Source organism: Populus alba, chromosome 9 (assembly GCF_005239225.2).
Source record: "Populus alba chromosome 9, ASM523922v2, whole genome shotgun sequence".
Taxonomy (NCBI): domain Eukaryota; kingdom Viridiplantae; phylum Streptophyta; class Magnoliopsida; order Malpighiales; family Salicaceae; genus Populus; species Populus alba.
In genome coordinates this window covers 3,337,396-3,347,864 of record NC_133292.1, presented here as the reverse complement: position 1 = coordinate 3,347,864, position 10,469 = coordinate 3,337,396, and the positions used below count along the sequence as shown (strand labels likewise).

The window sequence follows — 10,469 nt, the reverse complement described above, 5'->3', positions numbered from 1 at the left end:
TTTTTTTTTTTCAAATTAGTTATTTTTTAATGTTTTAGATTCTTTTAAAATATTGATATCAAAAATAAGTTTTTTAAAAAATATATTTTAATATTTTTTAAAATAAATATTACAAAAAATCTTATAACAGGGATTGGCCAAAGACTATAGTGATGGACTTCAGGGCTTGCTGCGTCCTTAAAGAGTCGGGCGAAAATTCAATCCAGTTTCACGGAGGCTGGACTGGAAAGTGCAGGTGCCCTTGAAGAAAAGTCAATGTCTCCTTGTGTCGGTACAATGTCAAATATTTTTTTTAGGTAAACTAAAATCAATCAATCGAGCATGAATTAATATGTAGTCGATAAAAAAATATTACTTGAGAAAGAAAACAAATCTTCTACTCGTGGATGAAATGTTAAAATATTCTTGGAAATTCCTGGCTCCAAGATAATTTTCTCCAGTCTTTTAATATATATATATATATATATATATTAAAATGTTATATTGCAAGCCCTGCAGAAAATAACCCAAGTTTTCTAATCCGCTTTATAATTGATTTTTTTTAATTAAAAATCTTAGAATTCATGTTTAAAACATTAAAACAATTATAAAAGTTTACGAATATCCATCACACTCTTTCTCATTTATCCATTAACAAGCTTTGCTATATTGTGGTAATTGTTTTTTTTGTTTAAGTATTTTTTTATTTGAAAATATATTAAAATAATATATATTTTAAAATTTTTTAAAAATTATTTTTAATATCAGCATATTAAAATGATTAAAAAATATTAAAAAAATTAATTTGAAGTAAAAAAATTTTAAATTTTTTAAAAATATTTTTAAAATAAAAAAATAAACACGACCTAATTAATCTTACATTTAATACTCTTTCTTTCTACAAGAACCTATTAAGTTATCGTGAAGATTAATCTTGGGATTTGTTAGAGTGATTCAAAGGATTAAATATTTTATTTTATTTTATAATAAACCTAATCGATATATTTCCCTGTTCACATGAATCACCCATTATAAATAAAGAAATTTTAAGATGCTTGAGCTGTAATTTGAGACACTTATAAGTTACACCTTGGATCATTAATTAATTAATATGATTAATCAAACTTGCTGTATATTGAAATATTATCTTCTTGTGGGAGGGTAAATCAAAATTAATTCATCTAAAAAAGAGATAAATTAACAATATAAGTAGAATATAATATATTTTACGTTTTATTTTCTTATTTTTTACAGTAATAATAGGGCAGTCATCTTGATTAGTTTACCTTCAAAGAATAATATTTATGTTTACATAATTCAGTAAAAATAAAATAAAGTTGATGTGAAGAGATCATATATCACTTTAAAGTCATGGAAAAAAGCTTTATAATGAAACTCAAAATTTATTCTCAGTCCATTATTTTTATAGCTCAAAAGGCTTATTTTAATAGTCTCTTATTAATAATACATCGACTCTTAAATAAATACAGTAATGTGCCCTCATAAAGTTACAAAGGACTTAAAAAGACAGCTCATGATAATTAAATTAATTTGAGTGTTCAGGAAAGATGACGAAGTCCCCTCTCTCTCTATGAAACGAGGCATAGCTGCAACGAAGCTCTGAAAACATGTCCTTTCATTTGAAGGGCATATGCTTATAAAAACAACTAATATTCTAAAATGTTTTATAATAATGAATTTTTATTTATTCATAAATAAACAATCATTATTATATTTATAAGTATTTAAATTTACTGGTGATTAAGAAAATATATAACTTGAAACTCATTTTTTTTAAGGATTTAATCACTTTAATAATTAACAAATTATTCATATTGTAAATTTTAAATATAATACTCAAACATGAATTATCACATGCATAATTTATCTATATACTTAAGAATAAACAATACTTATTTTAATTTTGAATTTAAGACACAAACACAAGTTTGGTTTAGGTGTTTTTAAATTTTTTTCGTGTATTTGTATTATTTTGATATATTAATATATATATATTTTTAAAATATATTATTTTAATTTATTTTTAAATAAAAAATACTTTTAAAAATAACCTGAAATATTATCTTAATTTTTTGATTAGGATTTAGAGCATGTCTAGTTTCAATAAAAATTAAAAAAAGAATTGATTTGACATCATTAAAAAAATTAATTTGATACTATTCTGTAGTTGACTAATGGCCTAATCATCCCAAAAAAAATCTAGTAATAACATTTATATATATATATATATATATATATATATTTTAAATAATATCATTTTACTTTTTTTTTTATAAAATAAAAAAAATATTAATTCAGTTAACTCACCTAATAAGTTACCTAGAAATTGCCCGGAACGAACCCGGGGTAGGTAGAGGTGTGTAAATCAAAAATTCAACATTCCTATCCTCGGACGCAAGTGAACGCGACTCTTCGACAAGGTTCAACGGCTCACTTATGTTATCCGCGACCAGAACCAGCTTTGAAGACTTTAATTTGTGAGGTTCTGAAAGCCGTCAAGATTGAAAGTTCAAATATCTGCGCGAGTGGAAGGAAGTCCATTGCCTTTGAGTTTCAACATCGAGTGTCCTTGTTCTTGCTAGTCAAGGTCATTTCATGACAGGAGCAAGAAATTATAATTCCGTGTTCAAATCCGAAGACATGAAGTTGCACATGTTAGCAGTAACTTTTAAGCTTCATAACAAATTCCTTCCAAGCTGCAAATTTGGCAGAAGAGCCATTTCCATAGGTGTCTCTGTCATTCTCCATCAGCAAATATAATAATAATAATAATGAAGTCATTGATTTTATTGATGCCAATATCAAATATGGGTTCAATGGGGCAGCTCATCTTCCTCCCTCGGAAGGAATGCAAGTTGAAGGTTCCCTACTGAATTCATCTGGAGAAAGAACACACAGAGTACAACATCATATAACATTTTTGGCTTACCAAAAATTGTGTTCTAAGGAAGTTGAGGGAGGAGAGGACATGGAGTTGAGACCAACGTAAAATAGCAGAGCTAACACTACTGTCAGGGAGTACTCCATGGCATAAGTTGGCACAAACAATCCCCACAGTAAAAAGCAGAATCCGACTTACAACTAGGCTTACTCATCTTCTGACTTTCTCAACGCAAAAGAGTAGCAGCTAAAGCAATGCCATATGGCCACTGGTTGCAATTAAAAATGAGGCCGAAAATGATGAATCCAAGCAAATGAAAGTAGCAGCAACGGCTGTAATGGAGGCTACAATACCATAAACTTCAGAGGATCTGGGGCTATGATCTCCAGACACACCAAACCCAGAAGCGGGTTTGTCATCAGGATCAAGAAAGGATACAGCTGCCTTGCCTTCCTCCTCTTTGAAAAACTAAAGCACCTCATCTCCTCTCCCAGGGAAACTCACTGAATCCAGATCTTCCTTGTCTTGCATTGTCAAAGGATTCACAGACAGACCAGCACTGCTAGTCGATCTTTATGAACAATGGGCTCATATTGTTTCCTGGGCTTTCTAAACTGGCGAGAAAAGAAAACCCGACCCAACCTGCGCCGTATACTTCGGGAGAGAAAGACAGAGTCTTGAAGGGGTTTTGACTTTTGACTTTTGAGTAATAGGGTTTAGTCTTGGGAAGTTAGAGGGAGGGATCGAGTTGATCTTGCATCTCAAGACCTTATCGTTCCAGTCGGTGGTCTAAAGGCAGGTAAAATTTATGATTATCATTTCATGTATGTGAAAATATTGGCTTGCATGACTGTTTGCTTGAATGAATAACTTGAGTAGGAGGGTTGTTGGCTAATAGTGTTTTGTAAGAATCCCAGTTTAGCCTTCTTTTATTTTAATTTCTAGATTTTCTTGAATGAATAACTTGAGGCGGAGGGATGGAGTTTATATTTTGGATTCATGAACAGTGTCTGTGCTCCATGTTTCTTTAGCATCACTCACATGGATTTTATTGAATGCTGGTAATTTTAAGATTTTAAGGTAGTAATGTTGTAGTTAAAACTTTAATTAGAATAAAAAAACATATTTGTTTTTTCTTTTTTATAATCTTTATTTCAATCACGGTTTAAAAAGCTGCATAGGCATAAACAAACAATCTCTAAGCTGGATATGTCCCTCATTGCCCACCTGTGGCCGTGGACATTTTTTTTCCCTTCACCTATTCGTGGTCCTTATTTTATCCTCTTGTAAATTATGTTTCTTTTATTACTATTATCTTACCATTTTAATGATTTTGGGTTGTGATATTCTAATAATCCCAAATATTTTTTGTGCTAAATTGAAATCTTGTTGTCCTCTCGTTGCTTTTGAGGTCTAGAGTAGACAACCATGTGTATTGGCTTTAGGAAAGCTAGTGAGTGTTAAGAGAAGGAAATTTGCAGACTTTATTTGAAAAAGTGGATTGGCATGAACATTCCTGAAAGAATTGCAGTCAGATTGCCACAGCTGGTCTTCCCCTCCTCCGAGGTGGTGCTCTATAATCACAATCGTCAGTCCCCCTCCTTCCTTTTCTCGAGACACACACACACACACACACACACAAACATGGATGCTTCTTCTTTTCTTTTGTCTATAAAGGATCTGTAAGTTATTATATAACTGTTTTATTAGTTGCTAAGAAAATGAAGCATAAGTAAAGGTTGAACTATTGCTTTTTGTTTACGCCACGCCACGCCACGCCACGTTCAGAAGCATCGCTCGTCTATCTGAGCCATTTATTTATCAATTTCACTTAAGATACTCCCTTTTCCACTGATTTGCTCTTTATATCTAGGTGTCCGAAAGTTGGGGTTTGTGCCATTTTTAACACATAAAAGGGATTTAGGGCTAGGGCTGGGGCTGGGGCTTTCAAAGAAAATGAGTTCGAGCATGGAGAATTGTCATGTTGATGTTCAAAATAAGTTGGAGGTGGTTCGGCCTGCCACGGAAGTTTATGCCCAAGAAGCAATTGAAGCTCTCAAAGCAGGGAAGGTGATTGCAGTGCCCACAGATACACTGTATGGATTTGCTTGTGATGCTTGGTATGACAATTTTGATTCATTTCGTTTTACTGTTTGTGTTTAATTCCTTTAAATTATGATTTCTTGATACTGAAATGTCCAAGAAAATTTAAGTGTTATTTTCTTTTTCCTGTTTCATTGTGCACTGGACCCGAAGAATTGAACTTTAAAAAATATGACAGCATGAAAGAAGGGAATCTGGGCATGCTATTCTAAAAAAAACAAACACATAATCTAGAAAGTAAAGAAGATTTCGAGAAGGATGGAGGATTTGCTAAGAAATAGTTGATGGGTTTGTAGCTAATTGCTTCTGCAGATTTTTTAAATCGGACCTGTCTAAGCTTGCCTTCCCTTTATTGCTCTCATGGTTGTGCCCAGTGTCATGTTTGATTGTTTAATAATATAAAATGGTCGCGCTGTCGGCAATGACCGAACCTAGATTTTCCTGTCAATAGACGCCTCTTATTGAACTCTGATGGAGCTTGGTATCATATTCTAGATCACTGTTAAGCAAGGCATCTATTGCAGTTTTTCTTTCTGTTACTTTTGAGTACACTTCTTTCCCAGTTTTAAAGGGAGTGATGATGCTAACATGTAAGGATATCTATGGAAGTTTTTCATGGTCTCCTTCACTTTGCACGTTTCACAATATTTGGGCAAGTCTTAATTTTTTTCCCTGCAATCACCATTTAATGTTTGATTATCTGCTGTTTTCTTTTATGGCAGTTCTTTGGAAGCAGTCAATAGAATTTATGAAATGAAAGGACGTAAGCATACAAGTCCTCTTGCAATCTGTGTTGGGGATGTGTCACAAATAAAACACTTCGCGGTCACTGAATATCTGCCTCATGGCCTACTTGATTCTCTACTTCCGGGGCCTGTTACTGTTATATTGAGGCGAGGTCTGTAGTCATGTCTTCTTACATGTGGAACAGGAAAAAAAATTGTTGTATTTTAGGATTAGGTTTTGTTTCATAACTAACTAAATAATCATGCAAAGTGATGATCTTGTTATCCTAGATCCTTGTATCTATGTTATAATTTCTTGGTATGTTAACTTTTAGTGTCTCAAGTCTTCATGCTTTAAGAGTATATGACTAGGTATTTTCCAGGGGAGTCAAGCGCACTTGAGAAATCCCTGAACCCAGGATTGGATAGTGTGGGAGTCCGTGTACCAGATTGTAACTTCATCAGGGTAGTTGCTCGTGGTTTGGGAAAAGCAGTTGCCCTTACAAGTGCAAACCTTAGCGGGCAGCCCAGCAGCCTTTGCATCAAGGATTTTGAGAACCTCTGGAACCGTTGTGCATATGTTTATGACGGTGGTGTACTTCCATCCAATCGTGCAGGATCAACAATTGTGGACCTCACCAGGCCAGGAAAGTACAAGATTCTTAGACCTGGAAGGTAAATTTCAATTAGCTTTCATTGTGTAAATGAATAAAAAATAGAAGAGAAATCATAGATTGTTATAAGCTGTTCAGGTCAAAATTTCAAAGAAAATTGTCATTATGTGCGTTGTTGATAGTTGCAATGCTGTGAAGGTACACTAAACCTTTGAATTTAGATGATTTATAAAATCAGACGAACCCTTGAGACATTTGCCCTGGACTTACAATCTCAATATTGACATATATTTCAGTCGCATAGTTGGCTCATTTTTTGCTGTAAAGAAATATGAAACCTGCAATTTGCATTTATCAGTTTTGATTTGTGGATTTTTATACGACAACTGAGTTGATCATAGACCATTGTCTGAGCTAGATTTGGATTTATGAAGAATTTAATTGAATCCATATTGAAATGTTGCTCATAGAAAATTTATTTCATACCTTTCCGGGTGTGCATGTTGGTAGTGACTGCAGACGCCAAACTAGAATTATCTAAGAAGAAATTCTCCTGTCAAACTTTGTTTGTCCCCTTCGATTATGAAGCCTTGTAATGTGGATGCAGATGGTCCGTTTATTTTTTGGTGATGCTGTAGTAACCATGCTACTTTTTTCTTGTATTTTCAGCGCTAAGGAAGAGACTCTGGCAATCCTTGAAAAACATTCTCTGGTCGAGGAAGCTCCGGCGATTTGAAGAAAACATTTGAGACCAACTATTGTGTTGTGGAGTATCATCATCGAGAGATTCTTTTAAAAATATCTTTAGGATTTGGGGGTGGGGGATCCTGGGTTTTGAACCTGGTTCTCTCACTCTCACAGAAAATGATCATATGATCAAGTCAATGTATGGCATGAACCAGTAACACAAGCTTAGAGTTGTTGTAAGTCAAATATAAACAGAGAAATATTATTGACTGGTTTTTGGTTCCTTTTGATGCCTAAAAACAACACCCCTGAAGTGTTTTTAGCCTTTTCTAACAGTCGACCATGTAAAATGAATTCTGAGAAAAACTTCAATCGTGTTAAACAGAGATACGGGGGGGTGTATTTGGTTTTGGAGAGCAGTGAATCTGCTTCTCTTGATATTGAAGTGCAGTGAATCTTTTTTTTCTGTCTATGTTTCCCCCAACACATGAACCATTCATTCAGACTTGAGAATTTGCAGCTACAGACAGACCTGCATTTGTGTGTTATGAAAATGTATGGTGCCTGGCATGTCCAAGACTAGATTTTTAGCTGCCAAGTGCTGCTGCTTGTTAAGAGAGGAGAGTAGTAGAGGAGCAGAGCAGGACAGGGAAGGTGATCAATTTGTTAATTAGGCTGTTAACTAGATATATAAATTATATAATATTTTCTTTGACAATGTAAGGGCCGAGCCCATTGTTAAAACTTAAAAGCCCTTGGCGCTTTAACAGCAGTGACTTGTGTCTTTCTTCTCTAGTATTACGTTGTTTTAGGAAACAGAAGAGAAGCAGGTCTCTCTCTCTAGTTTCTCCTGTACTGCGAGGTCTGCACCTCCCTGTTTCTCAAAAACCCCGACTTAATTATCATTCATAGTTGGCAGCAGAGCAGCAATTAGGAAAGTGCTTTTCTTTATTTGTCTGGCTTCTGAAGCAAAAACCCAGTACAATAACGCAAAGGCAAGCTTTGTTTCCCTTAGTTCATGCTGCTTCTGGCTCATACTACAGCCATACTACTTCTAATTCTTTCCTTTATCATTAGTTAAGCTAATAAGAGTTTGTTTTAAGCTAATAATAACTGCAGGTGTATTTGTTTTCTTCTGTTTTAATTTTAAGATGGATGGGCTTGTCAAGTCATGGTATAAATTTGTGTTATGTAGGATAGCTTGATATCAAGTTTTGTTTTGTTTTGCATGGAGATTTAATGAAATTTCGGCAAAAAAGAAGCTGTGGTTATTCCATGAGTTAATTTTGTTGGGAAAAATTGAGTGCGAGTCTACGCTCTTCAGTTTGCCTTTACATATTCATTATCCGGTTTGCAGCTTGGAGATTACGTGAGGTTTAAAGATCGATTAACTTAATTAATGTGTTTGTGAAATCCTGGAGGTTATGAAAAGAACCCATGGATTTGATTACATGTGACTCTGACGTGATTTGGAGTAAGTTGCTTCTGTGATCCGATTCATTGTATTTGCTATTCACCAAGTCATGGAAACCCATTCCTTTCTGCAATATCTTTTATCAGGTTAATAGTGTCTGGTAGCAGAACAAGTCTTCTTACTTAGGAGCAGCAGCGGTACATATTCCTAACTGGTACGCCCGGCATTTCCTCGTTGTGAGACCTTTTGTTTATCAAGTCTTACTCCTTAGTTTCTGCAATAAGGGATTGTTTAGATGTTCATTTTGTTAGTGTGGACAAGGAGTTTATTTGGACAATTCTTTGATCTGTCCAGGTTTAAGGCTTAGTGCAGCCAATGCGATCTTTACGTACATCTTGTTCTATGTGCCAGAAACTTGCTCTATTTTTGGGTGTGACAATAACTGTCATTTGGGAGTGACATGCATAAGGACTGCTGAAAGGCAGAACATAATAAGAAATACAGAAGCTCAAGAAAAGTGGAATGATGGAGGAGCAAGTAAGATTACTAGAAGGGCTGTGGGGGGATGTGAGGGAGCTAAGCCTAGGAAACAGAATACAACGGCTAGACTCGACTCCAACCCCACTCCAATTCCTGAGAGACTATGTATCCCCTAACAAACCTTGCATCATCTCCAATGCCATCTCCCACTGGCCTGCTCTCAGCCTCTGGCCTAACCTTTCTTACCTTTCTTCCTCCCTTTCTGATTCCACTGTCTCCCTTCACCTCACCCCAGATGGCCGTGCTGATTCCCTTGTTCCCCTAGAAACCCCTAAAAAAGGAGAAACATGCTTTGCCTCTGCTCATGTGGAGCATGTTCCTTTCCCTTGCGCTCTAGATCTTGTTCTGAATTCTGAAAGAAATAATGTGGTGGGATACCTGCAGCAGCAGAATGACTGTTTTCGGGAGGAATATTCGGTGTTGGCTTCTGGCTGTGATGCGCACATCCCGTGGGCTACTGAGGCACTGGGAGGCTGCCTTCCGGAGGCAGTGAATCTGTGGATTGGAAACCATTCATCCGAGACTTCATTCCACAAGGACCATTACGAGAATCTGTATGCTGTTGTTTCAGGGGAGAAGCAATTCTTGCTACTTCCTCCTACAGACGTGCATCGCATGTACATTCAAGAGTATCCAGCTGCTCAATATTCTTATTCCAGTGGCTCTGGAGAGTTCAGATTGGAGTTGGAGAAGCCGCAGAGATATGTGCCTTGGTGCAGCGTGAATCCTTACCCGCCTCCAGAGACTAAGGAGAATGAGATGTCCAAATTTCCTTTGTATTTCAATGGTCCGAAGCCCTTTCATTGCACTGTCAAGGCTGGAGAGATTCTCTACTTGTAAGAAAGATTTTCATTTACTTGTTCGATTTTCTTCACACACATTACTTTGTATGTAAATTCTGCATGCATAGCACTGCTCAAAAGCATTTACTTTGAAATATCGAGGCTAATTTTGTGAAGTTGATGCAGGCCAAGTATGTGGTTTCATCATGTTCGACAGAGTCCAGATGACAATGGATGCACTATTGCCATAAACTATTGTAAGAATCTAGCACTTGTCTTTTTTTGTTTTTTTAAACTTCATATGATTGTCAAATGCTAACGTACAGATATGTGTGGCAGGGTATGATATGCAGTTCGACATCAAGTATGCTTATTTCAATTTCCTGCAATCAATTCATCATGGGCCGCCGTTGATGAATTATGATGCAACCAAGTTCACCTTAAGTGATGAATTATATATTGATGCTAATGAATTGGAAGCAGAGGAAGCCAATCAAGAAGATACTAAAGACGAACGAGCTTTGATTTTTTAATGTGGTGGTTAGTTTGGTTATCAAATTCATTTGTGAACTCTTCAAGCAGAATATGCAAAGAAAATCACAGCAGAAGACATTTGCACTGTCTCTGTTACATTTTAACATGGTCACAATTGATTCATGCAACTTTGATTCTTGTTGGCTGCTGATTATTTTCTGGTATTTTTATCTTACAAGCTGAAACAAA

General features: G+C 35.5%; 2 protein-coding genes across 11 annotated transcripts; both read left to right on the top strand.

Moving 5' to 3' along the window:
• Positions 1 to 2,797: 2,797 nt before the first annotated feature.
• LOC118053771 (uncharacterized) lies at positions 2,798 to 7,476 on the top strand. 6 transcript variants are annotated; one of them, XM_035065140.2, is made up of 6 exons: positions 2,798 to 3,680; positions 4,304 to 4,469; positions 4,755 to 5,001; positions 5,707 to 5,882; positions 6,093 to 6,384; positions 6,993 to 7,476. In XM_035065140.2, the coding sequence occupies exons 2-6, from the start codon at positions 4,388 to 4,390 to the stop codon at positions 7,057 to 7,059; spliced, it is 864 nt and encodes a 287-aa protein (XP_034921031.1). In that variant the 5' UTR covers positions 2,798 to 3,680; positions 4,304 to 4,387; the 3' UTR covers positions 7,060 to 7,476. The 6 variants fall into 6 exon arrangements, with proteins under 6 accessions (XP_034921031.1, XP_034921029.1, XP_034921033.1 ...); XM_035065138.2 differs by having other exon boundaries at positions 4,299 to 4,469; XM_035065142.2 differs by lacking the exon at positions 4,304 to 4,469 and having other exon boundaries at positions 2,804 to 3,680.
• A 136-nt stretch (positions 7,477 to 7,612) lies between these two features.
• LOC118053769 (lysine-specific demethylase JMJ32) lies at positions 7,613 to 10,429 on the top strand. Of its 5 annotated transcripts, XM_073411482.1 has the most exons (6): positions 7,613 to 8,005; positions 8,368 to 8,484; positions 8,571 to 8,660; positions 8,779 to 9,800; positions 9,933 to 10,003; positions 10,086 to 10,429. In XM_073411482.1, exons 4-6 carry the CDS (start codon positions 8,947 to 8,949, stop codon positions 10,277 to 10,279), a joined length of 1,119 nt encoding a protein of 372 aa, XP_073267583.1. In that variant the 5' UTR covers positions 7,613 to 8,005; positions 8,368 to 8,484; positions 8,571 to 8,660; positions 8,779 to 8,946; the 3' UTR covers positions 10,280 to 10,429. The 5 variants fall into 5 exon arrangements, with proteins under 5 accessions (XP_073267583.1, XP_034921024.1, XP_034921018.1 ...); XM_035065133.2 differs by having other exon boundaries at positions 7,613 to 8,484; positions 8,571 to 8,638; positions 8,836 to 9,800; XM_035065127.2 differs by having other exon boundaries at positions 7,613 to 8,484; positions 8,571 to 8,638.
• Positions 10,430 to 10,469: the final 40 nt, after the last annotated feature.

Coding starts and splice junctions, on each gene's coding strand:
- LOC118053771 (XM_035065140.2), top strand. CDS start 4,388: ATGAACATTCCTGAAAGAATTGCAGTCAGATTGCCACAGCTGGTCTTC. Junction 4,470..4,754: donor GGTGCTCTATAATCACAATC/GTCAGTCCCCCT, acceptor CTTTATATCTAG/GTGTCCGAAAGTTGGGGTTT. Junction 5,002..5,706: donor GGATTTGCTTGTGATGCTTG/GTATGACAATTT, acceptor CTTTTATGGCAG/TTCTTTGGAAGCAGTCAATA.
- LOC118053769 (XM_073411482.1), top strand. CDS start 8,947: ATGATGGAGGAGCAAGTAAGATTACTAGAAGGGCTGTGGGGGGATGTG. Junction 9,801..9,932: donor GCTGGAGAGATTCTCTACTT/GTAAGAAAGATT, acceptor AAGTTGATGCAG/GCCAAGTATGTGGTTTCATC. Junction 10,004..10,085: donor CACTATTGCCATAAACTATT/GTAAGAATCTAG, acceptor TATGTGTGGCAG/GGTATGATATGCAGTTCGAC.